Source organism: Zonotrichia leucophrys, chromosome 1A (genome assembly GCF_028769735.1).
Source record: "Zonotrichia leucophrys gambelii isolate GWCS_2022_RI chromosome 1A, RI_Zleu_2.0, whole genome shotgun sequence".
In the NCBI taxonomy this organism is placed as follows: Eukaryota; Metazoa; Chordata; class Aves; order Passeriformes; family Passerellidae; genus Zonotrichia; species Zonotrichia leucophrys.
Genome location: NC_088170.1, coordinates 37074327 through 37088756, shown reverse-complemented (window position 1 = coordinate 37088756; position 14430 = coordinate 37074327). Strand labels below are relative to the sequence as shown.

At 38.2% G+C, this 14430-nt stretch overlaps 1 protein-coding gene across 4 annotated transcripts in view; it reads right to left on the bottom strand.

Annotated features, from left to right (window-relative positions):
• Positions 1 to 2264: 2264 nt before the first annotated feature.
• Positions 2265 to 14430, bottom strand: part of LUC7L2 (LUC7 like 2, pre-mRNA splicing factor) — a 29985-nt gene continuing 17819 nt past the window's right edge. For 3 of the 4 annotated variants that reach the window (XM_064702259.1, XM_064702261.1, XM_064702262.1), the window contains exons 3-10: positions 12262 to 12360; positions 11312 to 11422; positions 10516 to 10659; positions 9314 to 9490; positions 7215 to 7306; positions 6322 to 6351; positions 5209 to 5403; positions 2265 to 3301 (exon numbers count right to left, since the gene is read on the bottom strand). In XM_064702259.1, the coding sequence (XP_064558329.1) occupies positions 3109 to 3301; positions 5209 to 5403; positions 6322 to 6351; positions 7215 to 7306; positions 9314 to 9490; positions 10516 to 10659; positions 11312 to 11422; positions 12262 to 12360 (1041 nt within the window). In that variant the 3' untranslated portion in view covers positions 2265 to 3108. The remainder of the gene's footprint in view (positions 3302 to 5208; positions 5404 to 6321; positions 6352 to 7214; positions 7307 to 9313; positions 9491 to 10515; positions 10660 to 11311; positions 11423 to 12261; positions 12361 to 14430) is intronic. The other variant, XM_064702260.1, reaches the window with a different exon arrangement.

Genomic DNA, 14430 nt, shown 5'->3' with positions numbered 1-14430 from the left:
GGAAATGTACAGGTGATGAATACCTCAGTTTTTCAGTCCTGGAAATTAAGGTCATTGGGTTCTGATGAGTGGAAGATCCATATTTAGGCACAGCTCTCCTCTTCTGATAGATGCTCCAAATCTGTTGCATCCTAAGTGTGTTTCATCAGTCATCTTAATTTTTTCTTCCCAACTGCACTTCAGTCCTGTATTTTCACAAGTAATTCAGATTATTTTATGAGGGAATCAGAGATACCTTCCTGCTTAACATTAAGTGTGGTACTTCCTCTACATAAGGGAAGGCCCAAACCCAATCTCCCTTCTGCAATTTAAATTTAAAAGCCATTTGTAAAATGGATAGCATATTATCCAGAATTTGCTAGCATGGAGTCTAGGCACTGTTTTGTCACAGTACGCAAGTTTCACCCACCCTCCCTTCCTCCCACTTTTTATAATACAAAATTTCTAGCTGCTGGCTGCAGGCAGAGACAGGTCCTGAGTATTTCTGGAATATAATCCAGAAAGGAATTCCAAAAGAATCACTGGCATTTGTGCTATGTAAGATATATTTGAAATGACTGGTCACCTTTTGTCACACCACTAGAATTCCATTAACAACTGTGTGATGATAGATGTTTTCAAGCTCTTGGACTCTGGCTGTAGCAGACAGACAAACACCTGGGCCATCCAGGAAATCAAGAAACAGTCCCAGGAAGGAAACTCATGCTCAGAATTCAAATGGATAAATAAATAAATGGTTAAGTAGTTAGTCATCATCACTTTGGCAGCTTAAAATGACGTGAATTCAAAGTGGAATGTGCAGTGCTGGATCCAAGTCCTTGCAGAGGTGTAAATGTCCTGTTCTAGCTTTCACTGCCAGTCAATACACTGCTAAATTATCTTCAGTGTTAGGATTATCACCCATGTGCTCTGACCATACCAAAGATGCTACAGAAATGACACTGAGGAGGGATGCACAGAGTGAATGGTGTTACACAAGGATGTTAGCAGGCGGTCACAGGCACTTGCACTAGGGAGAGACAGGCTGCAGAACCTGCTGGAAATGCCAACAGAGCATTACAAACACTGCTCTTAAGCATCACTATTAGGTAACTCAGTGGTGTGACCACAAGAAGGAAAACTTACCAATGTCTAAATTCTACTGTGTGGGAGTAGGGGCATATCTGAGTAGCTTAAATACCCCAAAGCACTTTAAATCCAACAGAACAGACAGCAACCCCTTCGGATCAAGGGCATCCTCAGCAAGCTGGTGCAGTCAACACACTGGAGGAAAGGGATACCATCCACAGGGACCTCAACGGGCTTGAGGCATGGGTTCCTGCAAAGCTCAAGAAGTTCAACAAAGCCAAGTGCAAGCTGATGCACCTGGGCCAGGGCAATCCCAAGCACAAATCCAAACTGAAGGATGAACAGATGGAGAGCAGTCTTGCTGAGAAGGACTTGGGGTGAATGTGGGGCTGGGCACAACCCAGCAACATGCACTCACAGCCCAGAAAGCCAAACATGTCCTGGACTGCACCCAAAACAGTGTGAGCAACAGGGTGAGAGCAGGGATTCTGCCCCTCTGCTTTGCCCTGGTGGGACCCCCACCAACCCCACCTGCAATGCTGCATCCAGCTCTGGGATCCTCAGCACGAGAAGGACATGGACCATGGAGTGGGTCTACAGCAGGCCACAAAGATGATCAGAAGGATTAAGCACCACTAACAGTTCAGGTTGTTCGGCCTGAAGAAAAGGCTCTGGAGAGATCTTACAGAATGTTCTAGTACCTAAGGGGAGCCTACAAAGGGAGAGGGGCTTTTTACAAGGACATGTAGTGTCTGGACAAGGGGGAATGGCTTTAAATTGAAAGAGGGTAGATTTAGACTGGATATTAGGAATCAATTCTTTACAGTGAGGGTAGTGAGGGGTTGCCCACAGAACTTGTGGATGCCTTATCCTTGGAACTGTTCAAAGCCAGGCTGGATGGGGCTCTGAGCAACCTGGACTAGAGAAAGGTGTCCCTGACCACAGCAAGGGGGTTGGAACTGGATGATTTTTAAGGTCTCTTCCAACGCAAAATGCTCTATGATTCTGTCTCCACATGTTTCTGGTTTTGAAGATTTTAGAATAATCAGGACTGCAAGAGGAATGACTGCTTCTCCTAGAGCACATCTGTACGTTAAAAATTCTAATAATCAGATATTTTTAAAATGACTGAACTGCCAGTTAACCACCTTAACAGACCAGAATATCCTTGTTAAGTTATTGGACAATATGGTTTCTTTTAAATTTTTTTTTTATTTCTTTTGTTCTTAATTTTTGTTTGTTTTTGCTGGTTCTTTTGTTTGTTTTAATACAATTAAAGATGTACTCCACAAGAAAAAGCAGAAAGAGTCCTTCTGGAAAAAAAACAAATATATTGAACACATACCAATCAAATGGTACAGATATGGGACTGGCTTTGATTTCAAAATTTAAGTAGAAATAAAAAAGATGTAATGCAACAGCTGTTCAATTTCCAAGTCTAAGTAGGCACTGTAAAAAGACATTTCCGCTTTCTCCAGCACACATTCCTGTCTAAATGCTCCCACTGTAATCAACTCCTAGGATCCCAAACAAAAATAAAACCCAACACTGGGAACATAATCTTAGAGTAAAAGTTAATATCCATCCACCCACCCTCTTACAAAAAAGCAAACAAAAAAAAAATCCCCCCAAATACAACCTTTCAATGCTGCTGTTTTGACTGGAGCAGAATTGGAGAATTTATAAAGGTTCAAAAGCACCCAAGGCAAGTAGTACAATACAATTTGTTCACTAACTTGTATTGGAAAGGAGATTAAAAACATTAAGATCTGCATCTTGGTACATAAAACTGTTGTCCTGAATAGAGAGAAATCTTTCAGAAAAGTTTTACAACTTGGTGGAAGTCCAGGACCCAGCTTTAGGCACCATTAATTCATGGGGTTTAATTCTGACTTTGTTATAACCACTTTTATATACTGTACATCTACCCTAGTTGTATCAGTGTTGGAACTGCTCACTGGTGTCCCTTTGAACAACTGTAAACTAAACCAAAGTATGCAACTCCATAGGAAGCTAGAGATCAGGTGAATATACAGCCAGTTAAATCTCCCCTGCTTCACGCTCCTCTGAGCTCCTCGGCTCCTCCGAGCGGCCGTTGGCGCTTTCGTACGAACGTTTCTTGTCTTTGAAATCCCGCGGCGACCTCTCCCTCGAGCTTCTGTCTTTGTCGCGGGATGTTCGATCGCGATCTCTCGAACGCTCTTTGTCTCTGGAAGATCTTTCTTTAGAGGATCTGAAAGGTGCAGTTGAGAATTCAAGTTAGACATGAACTGGTAGCTATCAATCAGCACTTAGGTTTTATATTTTTCTTCTTTTTCCAGCCCAGCTTTAGATTTATATAAACAGAAGTGTATGAGAAGACACCAAATCATTCTACCCTTCTCCCTTTCCTACTTTAAATCCTACCTCAAAGTACTTGTCTTTTATCCACATTTATTACAGAGCCCAGATTAAGTTCAATGTGCTTGACTACATCTCTTTCAGCTTCCACCCCCAAGTTTACATTAACTGGAGTGGAGTGGAAATTTCTCATTTGCAGTCTCTAGTTTAAGAACAGCGTCTAGCCTTTCTCAGACTATAAATTACAAACTTAAAAAACACATATAAAAACAGGAGTTTGCTTAAAAGTAGCGGGAAATGAACTTGCATAATTCTGGAAGGGAGGCTCTATATGACAAACACAAAACAAATCTGGAATCTGTTCTACGACCATATTTTGTTATAAGAATTAACCTTTGTGTGACTTTGAAAGGTTGGGGTAGTGTTCTTTTAATATATAGATAAATAGGCATTTTCAAAACCTTTAGATGGAGACAGAATTCTCCAGTGATTCTTTTAAATGAACTGGATAAGTTTTAAACTAAATTAGCTACTTGTATGGGAGAAAAACGGATTAGACATTCTCCTCTATATTCCCTTACAGATGCACTTAGGTCTGTTTTTGAAAAACACTCCATCTGTATTTTATCATGTACTGCAATCACAAAATGTTTTCATACAGATTTTTACAGAAAAATTTTAACAGCTAGCCAATCACTTCCTAGTCAAAAAATCTGGTACTCTGGACCATGACTGTACTCTCTCCCCTTACAGAAAGTTACTATCACTTAACCTCCAAGCTTTAAAACTAAGGTTTTCAAAATCCTCTACTAATTTCCTTTTGTAAGCTTACAAAGAAGTGAACTTTCACATTAGTTGCTCATCTGGAAAGATTACTTCCCCTAGAATGTAGTGTTTTGCAAGACTTAGTACTTGCAAAAAACATTGGGATCCACAGGCATTACCCCGTTCCACAAACTACGTGTCACAGAAGAAAAGAAGCTACATGCCAAATAAGAACTTCATCCTGGATCTAGTTCAACTGTTCATCAAGTACCTTGTGCCCAAGTCCCCTGCAGAAGTAACTATGATTTAACTCCTGAAATAATTTGAACTATAAGCCCCGCATGTGTGGCCACTTCAAAACCTGACCTTTTATGTTCATGTAGGTGAACAGTCTCAGGGTTTTAAGACTGAGCACCCTTTCACTGTACTGCTCTCGAAGTATGCCACATTGTGCAATACCCTATGCTCTCCTCATTAGTGTAAATAAGTCAGCCAATCCTCAGGAGCAGACAACAACTGAATCATTCAAAAGCAACAGCCCCAGCCTGCCCCCTGCAGTAATCTTTCCACGAGAGATCCTTGCAAAGCACAATCTTCAGATGCAGTTTACTTTCAGACATACCTAAACTTACTTTCATCTGGTGCAGTTCACAACAGATGGGTGTTGGGAACGAGAGCCCAAGGGAAAACCTGAATGCACTGACAGTAAGATGACTGCTGATATCCCTGGGTTCAAATGAAAAGCAGCTGTTTCACTTCCTATGCTGCATGAAACTGGTATCAACTTGACACAAATACCCTGTAACACTCATCCAAAACAGAAATAATATATAACTCTGTTATTGATATATTAAAACAAAAAAGAGAATAAAGCACGCTGGTGTGTCAAATCATAAATATGCTGAAGTTGTAACTGAAATCTGAGACAGACTCAAAATGTGTTGAAATTACTAAGTGGTAAACATAAACTCAATTTAGTGTGAAAATTCTCATTGTGTGTTGGGAAAAGCCATTTATTTCTAGGGCAACATTCACCTCTTTTTGGAGCTGCGCTCTCGGCTCCTCTCCCTGGAGCTGTGCCTGCTTCTATGGTGGCTGCGGCTCCGGCTGCGGCTGGCGGAGCGGGACCTGTGGCGGTGCCGTTTCTCGCGGGATTTGGATCGAGTCCGTCTCTTGCGTTCCCGCGAGGCCGAGCGAGAGCGGTGTCTGCGGCGGTCCCGGGACCTAGACCTAGGAACAGAGAGGGCTTTCAGCACACGCTGCTCTCACCCAGCCACTCTCACCAGAGTGCTGTGAACATTACACACTCTATGTGGGAGCACATCTGTACAGAGAATGAATGGCCTGCAGTGTTCACAGCCATTGCAGTGTCTGATTCACAGGCAAACAGACAGGGGAAAGCAACATCAGAAAGCCTACAAACTCCTTTTTACCTAATGCAGACAATTTTATAATTAATTCATGACTGTATGGCTACAGCATAGCAAATTCAGGCTCCTGAAAGCAAATAAAAATATGAAAAAATCTACTTTTTACATTTTAAACTAGTATCTGTATCAGGGAAAGAAGAACTTAATGATGCAGTGACAGGGATCATCTGCCAGAATCTGTGTTATGATGTTCTTTAAAAACCAGACTATATTGTTCCTCATAGCTACAACAACAAAACTAATCTGGAAGGTTCTAAACACTACACAAATCTGGCATTTTCTTATTTTTTTCCCCATCCAAATCACTTTGCAATCATACCTCACTGGTGACCTTTAACTGTGTAGATTTGAAACTACACTCATACTATCCATGGGTGATCTGATGAGTTAACCTGGTGCTTAGGGATTTTGAAAACATGGGCTTTCACCAAAAGGTATTAGCCAGAAGCTTTTGTAAAGAAAAACCAATTCTCTGTGTTTTAAGAGTTACTTGGGACATGAAGCTGCATTGTAATAGCCACAAAATAGATGTAGATGTATAAACTGAGTAGCATGGTGATAAACAGTGTACAAACACACAGAGAGATGACTATGTAACAGAAAGCTTTGTTTGTAAAGATGGACATCTTAAACTAACAGTGCTAGACAGTCTTAAAATGTTCCAGCTTGTGAAAGGCTAACTTCACCGCTGGTATTCCTTGTCTGCAGATTTATATACCTTTTGGCATGCTTGCTGTGGGATCTGGACCTGAAATAAATGGAAAATAGTAATTTTTCTTAAGAGAATCTCACTATCAAATAAAGTGCAATTTAGTAATAATAAACCAGGCTAGCTGACCTGTTATTGTACTTCTTGCTTTAGCAGCAAGTATTTAAAGGCCTTTTATTTGATGTCAACATCTTTGTAACACGTCTATCAGGAAACACATCCCTGTTTTATGTTGCTTGGGTCTTTTAAAATTTATTTTTGAGACAACTCTACTAGAAGCCCAGAAGATTATCTGACCAGCTCTTTAACTTACATCCCTCCCACAGAAAAAGTTTCCAGGGGAAGTCAGTATTCCCAGATTTCCTGATAGGCAAATAGTACCAAACTGCAACAGATTTCAGAAATTCACTGTTAACCTCTGAAACTTAACATGTCAAGAGAACTGCAACTCAGGTTCCATTCCACTCCAGCCCCACCAGGCCTGGAAGCTACTATTCCATAGAAGAACAGGGAACTGCCTTCCTTAATCATACACTGAACTGCTTCCAGTAAGAAAAATTTCAAACATCTCTGAAGGAAATTGTTAAGAGATGTAAGGCACTCATATGCATGCAAGCTCACATCTGTCAGGTCTCAAAACAAGGTACACACCTGAAAATTACCCAAAGGCCCTTTGTTCAAATTTCTAGAGACAATACTATCAGCAGTTTTTAAAAATGCTTTTTATGAGAACAATTCCATGTTTTAAGATTTAGAATGAAATTCCGTCTCAATCCTTCTAAGTTTCCAAGAAATGCAAACTATTGTAATTCTGCCTATTTAGAAGTGTGTATGAACTGTATCAGTTTTCTTATTAAACATAAAGAGGTCATAATGTACATGCAATTAAAACAGATCCCTACCTCCTTAGTTTCTCCCTTTCTTCTCTTTCCCTCTCCTCTCTACGTTTCAGACGTTCCTGATTTCGTTTCTCCTGTTTATCAGCCACAATCCTCTGAAAGTAAAAGAATATATTAAGTTATATTAAAAAATTTTTCACATGAAGGTGCTATAAAAATAATCTAGACAGTTAACATTCAGTTCTTTCCCTCAGGCATATCCCCTTTCCCTTGTGTATATTATTCCCACTCTCTTCCTCAGGATATATACATATATTTTTTTTTTTCTTGAAGAAACAGAAGTTATTGCAGAAGAGCTGCACATGGGTGTTACATGAAGACCTGAAATATGCAGTTAAATATTAAGTTTTTAATAAAGGGGAATTCAGAACAGTAAGTCATGCCTTTAATGTGAGAGTTTTCATGCCAATCCTATCATATTTTGGACACTGGGGAAAGGCAGAAAGCAATCAGAAGTGGGAGAGTTAATTGTTTCTTAAAGGACTTGGTTGGGCCAACACCTAAGTTTTGAGGCTACTTGTTTCTGTACTATGACTGTGGGATAAAGTTAGAGCAGATGCTTCAGCTGATAGCCCCCAGGGTGAACTCACTACTACTGGGGACAAGGCACGCTCAGTAGAGGGCCCTCAGGTGTGCAACTCACAACTGGAGATCTGGCCAAACCCAAGTCTTGCCACCTTCTGGACATGATGCAAGAAATTCAACTCTTTGTAAAGACCTTCTTCTGAGAGGTGGAATTGCCCCAGCAGCATCTTGATTAGATCTCTGAGGAGAGCTCTGAGGAAGGAGGGGATAGTTATTGTTTTCTTTCTTTATCAGCAAAGCACTTTGAAAGATTAATTTATTGATGCTTTGGGAATGTGAAATAGTTATCCATGCATATTTTTTTCCAAATGATGTAAATAATTAGTTATTTCAACCCTTTTTGTCAAATTATATCTATATTTCGTTCTACAACAGCAGCAATTTAGCTACAAGCAAGGTTTCTGTTCAAGTGACTCTTTGCATAATTTCATGGAGGGATCAGAGGAAGTACACATGACCTGTTCTAGGCTTAAATCTAAGATTTAAGTTACACCAGCTATAGTTAGGAGCCTGAATTAGCAACATCAACAGGAAGAGTTGGCTCTCCAAAGGGCAAGTCTCAGTATCCATGCAAGACAGCTGGAATATTACAGAACATAAACCAGTCCATTTATTCAAATCCAGTAGCAGCAATTCCTGCTCTGAGGAATTAAACCAATTTAGCTACTGTCTTTGGTGATTTCTACAGTTAAATTGCTTAACTGAACTATGAACTCCATAATTTGTCATAAATTAAGGTCATAAATGGCATCAGTATTCAAATCCATCCTCTTGAAAACCAGAGGTCCAAAATATCATTCCAGTAAGTCTTTCTCCCAGCATATGATTTCTGGTCAAGATAGATTATAATATTCCAACTGGATTTCAAATGTTTGAGCTACAGAGAACATGCAACATCCCCATAGCAATTATTTCTGACTTCAGGATATACATAATTTGGTATTCCCATTTTGGATAGCTACAGCCTTGAGTTGTTGGATTCTATTCAAAATAATTTCCTAATCTTTGTCCAGGTAAAATAAACAATTTGAGTTTTAGTCATTCATTATACAGCAAGTTGAGTTCCAAGCATTTCTTTACATTTTTTGAAAACTTTTCCAAGTGTTATCATCCTCCTTACTGCATGCTCTTGTCAAGAGTCTCCTTATTACTTTTAGTCAATCATCTGGCTCAAACCAAAGTTCATTTGGCTATCTCCTATAACTGCTAAATATGTTTCAACATTGCTGTTGTTCACTCAAAATACAGTTCTCTATTTTAAAAAGAGATTCAAGTTCTTAGCTCCCAAGATGCATTACTTTGAATGTGTGTTTTAATCTACCTCAGTGCAAAAGAGGTCACTATCCAGGTAATTGATGCTAAATTAGAATGTTTAGTGGTTTTAGGTTAATGAACTCCCAAAGTTTAAAGGGATATGAAAAAAAAAAAAATCACACACAGAGAAAGAAATACTCCATTAAGGCTGCCTGGCAAATAATTAAGTAGGAGCACACACAAAAAATGTAAGAATGATTTACCCTGAGTTCCTCAAGCTTCTCTCTTATTTCAATAAATCCCAAATGTAGTTTTCCTCCAAAGTGATCAGCAAGTCGTCGGTCATTATCATGAAGACCAAGGTAAGCCGAGCACACTTCACAAACCCGTAGCTTCTGCTGCTGAAAGCTGGAGGCAGGCATAGAATTCCTGTATACTTCCTAGAAAAGAAAAACATTTGCTGTTACTTCAAAATGCACATAAAAGGATGACACTTCACTGAAGATACACTACAAATAACCAAATTCAATGTACACCAGAACACCCTTTAGTTAATTCACACTATTCATATTTAAGTGTATCACTAAGATACAGGGCATGTTTCCTTATTTTGAAAACTGAACACATTTAAAAGCAGGACATCAACCGTTTTTGCAAACTAAAAAAAAAAAAAAAAAGTTGGGTAATTACTACCTTTATATTATATAGAAGGATGATGTACTTTTTCATGTACAACAATGAATAAACAGTAACACTACAATTACTATGTTGATGTATTATGAAAATATGACACTAGTTTTAATTCTGAATACCATTTAAGACAGCATTAGTTTCCTGAGAAATTTACCTGCTTTTTAGACACTAATTGAACACATTATCTGAGCAAAATTTATCTAAAGACATTCAGATGATAGATCAGCAAGACTGCCAGCAATCCTTCTGGTACTATTGAAACAGCTGCAGATACTGGTTTCTAGAAATTTCAGTATCCTTGTGTAATACGATATGGAAGAGCTCTTGGTGAATTCTGTCACATGAACATTACCACGATCATTCTGACTTTCCTGACACACAAGCCATGAACTCTCTTTTAGTGAAGACAATGGACCACTCCACTGAAGCCTTCCAGCATGAGGTTTCAACAGGGTTGCCATAGCAAGAGCCATGAGACCAAACCAGGTGCAACCATCACAGCCACAAAGCTGGTGTTCACAGATACAACTGACCAACTCAGCCCAACTAAGAGAAATGCATCATTTGTGCAAGGAAGTACAATTTAAATGGTATAGGAGTATATCGAGGGTAGAAACTTTAACTGGATGCCACAAAGCAATTTCTTTAGTTTTATATGTAGCAGTTAGCTGAGGAATTGACAGAGATGAGATGTCTTGCACTACACAGAGGTCAAGCAATTTAATATTTGACCCTGCCCTCTCCTTCCCCAATCCTTACACAATCAACTTACTTCTGCTTCTCTCTTCTTTACCCGAGCCTTCTCCACTTCATCCATTACTTTTTGAGATTCTTCCACATTCCCATCAGCTCCGAGCTGTTCTACTTTGGCCAACAGTTTCCCAATTTCTTCATTCAATTCATGAACTCTTTCAGCCTTGAAAGACAAGAAAAGGCTTAACACAGGAAATACTTTTAATTATGGAAAACAATCTGAACTACTACTGAGTTATGATGTGCAAAATTAGAAGGACAGAATTAAAAGAAACACACAGAGAGAACTTCTCCAGTTAGAACTAAAACAGAAAATGCCTCTCTGCAAAGAACATAGAAAAAGGCTAAGTTACCAAGTCTATGTAAAATTCCAGAAAAAGGATTTTGTTCAGCAAACTGCAAATAATTTACACTTATCCAAGACAGTCTTGAAAAATTAATATTTGTAGAACCATTTCTCCTAGCATTTGCATATATGCACAGAAACATTATAGGTTTTTCATTCAAAAAAGATATAGAGAAAAGGATATTGATTTTGTTTACTTTATAGAGGAAGGTTGGATCAAAAAGTGTAAGAATTACTAACATGAATTCAAAACCAAGTTTCCTGAGGTCAAAAATATCAGAGAGGTCTCTTCCTTCTGTTCTCTTCTGTGCCTTAAAAGGCAATTTTAGGAAGGACAGGAAAAATGTATTACTTTCCCCCCCCTCTTCGGTAGGAATTCTCAGATTTGATGTATTTTCAAAACTTGAAACTGTCTCCTTAGAAAAACTGGCCATCAAAAAAAAAGCAATAACTTGTCTGCCATGCTTACTTTAGCTGCAACTTCAGCACTGATCTCTTCCTGGGTTTCTGCTAGTCTTTTCTTGGCCACTTCTGTCCGCCGGTCGCAGTCTGCAATAAATGACTGCAGGTGGTCCATTGCCTAAAACATCAATAAGAACAAGGATCAATGCTGTCAAAATATAAATAAATTAGCTTCAGTTATTCTTCAGTTGATTAAGGCTTCACTTTCACAAGTTTTTATTAGTGATTAGTGAAACAATAATCTACCGGTTTATGCTGACTAATCACACATATTCACAGAGATGGTTAAAAAATTATAATCTACACACTGCCATAGTTTCTAAGTATTTGCAGAGTTTTGGAAGTGAATCTGTCTTAAGACAGAAGAAGAAGTAATAGTGAGTATTTCTAGTGGCATTAAATTTCTTGGAAGGCTATTCAGGATCACTTCATCCAGCCGTGACAAGCAATACTGAAACTTTTTTCACTAGGGTTTAAGCAGGTATATTAACCATCCCTCCAAATAAGAATTAAAAAACCCAAACCCTTTTGTCCTAGCAAAGACTAACTTCCTAGCTGGGAGTTAAAAACAAACTACAGTGTATGGAGACACAGTATATGATTTGTTATCTGCAATATCAAATTACTTTCTTTGTTAAGTGAGAAACTTAAAACTCTTTTCAAAGCATGCATACACAGTTTTAACATATGCTTGCTATTTGACAACACTAAGCACTCAGGTTTATCATACTCTGAGAGGCTGTTAACAGTTCTCCTAGAGATGACTACCAAATTAGCATATTATCATGAAGAGGCAAGTATCTTTCATGTAACTGTGACAAACGTTTCTCTGCCTCTTTATAAAATTGCCTTTCGTAAGTCCTCCTTCAGTCTTGTAACACAAAATCTGTTGTTCAATTTATCCACCCAAGTACACAAACTAATGCTTTCTCTCCACTATTAAGACAAAATACATACATCAAGCTCAAAGAAGAAATCTTGATCTTTGGATGCTATTTCATAGTCTGCCCTTAATGCCAGGTCATGCACTTTCAGGCATTCTCCAAGGTCCATTCTCTGAAAAGACAAAGGCAATGTGATTTAACTTTTCAGGTGTGTTACAAGGAATAAGGGTAGCATGATTTTCTTTAACTGTCAAATATTCTGAAGCAAGTCATCTCCCCTGTGGTAATGAGAGTTTAACAAAGCTATAAGATTATACCAGGTCTTTAATAGACATGCATGAATCAAGAAATAATAACAGCAGAGTGAATGAACAGCTTATCTTAATCATGATGGCTGTTTGCATTACAAAGTATCATTGATGTCCTGCAAAAATGCTGTTTTGCTAGAAGTTCAAAAAAGTGACTGAAGTGGAACATCATGTATTGAACTTAAACAGTTTAGTAGAGCCAAGTTCCATGAAAATAACTGGCAATTAAATGGTCAAATTCTTGACCTGAACCTGTCTGCACACTGCATGATAATGTGTTTCCATTATATTCATCACCTCAAAGAGCTACAACCACAGCACCATTTTAAGTGATGCTTAAAAAACATTCTTGAAGCATTTCAAGTAGCACAACCAAAAATCAAATCCCTGCAAAATGTTTTGCAAGTGAGGGAAGATGAGCTAAACGTTGGAGTATGTTCAAGAACCAGGGAAGAAAAAACTTCACTTGTAATCTAAAACCATTCTAGAAGGGGCAGGAAGGAAGCACGGATGTAAAAAGTAAGGAGGCTGCATCACTTATCTTGCATACAATGCCACTGAGGAGAGTGCCCAGAATCTTACTGGGTAATGACTACTGGTTTTAAATTGAATTTTGCATAGGAGATGGCATAAGAAATTCCAATTCAGTCTGGTCACGACAGGTCTGGCGACAGAGCAACGTGCACTCGACAAAAACCAAACTGAAAAACTCCACCCACAAACAACCACGAAAAAACCCCAAACCACCACCCCCAAACAATCTGTAATGAAACAAAACTGAATGAACCCAAAGCAGCCTCTCTGCAACAGCACAGGCTAATATAGAATCATTGGAAGTGATTGTTATTTACAGCATTTAAAAGCAGCAGTTTCAATTAAGTCTGCTCTTAAGGCAGTGCTCACTTAATATTAAGAACAATTAATCCTTTCTTAACATTAAAGCACATGATGAAAATTGAACTCCGATGGAAAAAGCTGTTACTTTTGCAGTTAAATAACAATCCAAACCTAAAATAATTAATAACTTGCATTGTGAGTTTTGTAAATAGAAGATGAATGTTAACTCAGAATATGCTGCAAGCTAAGTGAGTGAGGGTTTTGTTTTTTGTTTGCTTGTTTTCAATAAAATACTTGGATTTAAGTACAGTAAAATAAACAAGCCCCAATTATTTTAGTATTTCAAATTTTTACTTGGATTTCCAATGAAACCATTAAAGTAATTTTTATGGAAGCTGTTGGTTTATTTCATACAGAAGTTTCAGATGGAGAAAAAAGCCTACATTGGTAAAATAAAGAATTTTGAAGTTGAAAAGGTTTTTTATAAACTGCAGTTATTTAAATCCCCTTCAGCTACCATAAATCTGTTTTCCGGAAAACATTTGATTGCAATGGGGAACATCTGACTGCAATGATAAAGGAAAAGATTAGCTTTTCCTTTTGCAACTAAACAGGCCCTCAGCAATTTTGTTAACTGATGCAAATCCACAAAGACCTTGAAGCTGAGCAATGTATTATAGAGGTCTCTTTCCAAGCCATGCTGACACTATTTAAACTGAAGCATTTTTTCAGGAAAGTACTTCAATACCAGGAGAGCAATGCAAAAAAACCTTAAAAATTATCTGAAAATTAGACACTTGAAAATTATCCTAAAATTGTGAGAAGAGTGACTTTATGCCGATTCATCTCTTGTACTGAATAAGGTCTTAAAGGCTAAAACTATAAAATTCAAGGACAATTCTGAAGTTATAAATGCATAGATAAGGTTAGATTGACACACTTCAATAGGTCTGAATATAGTGACAAAAAGCCTGAAACACATCCATCACACACAACCCTCCCTGCCATTCTAACATCCAACCTGCATACACTTTGAATAAATGCATAAAATAAAATTCCATCACACACTAAAAACCCTCATAATTCACGTAACACTA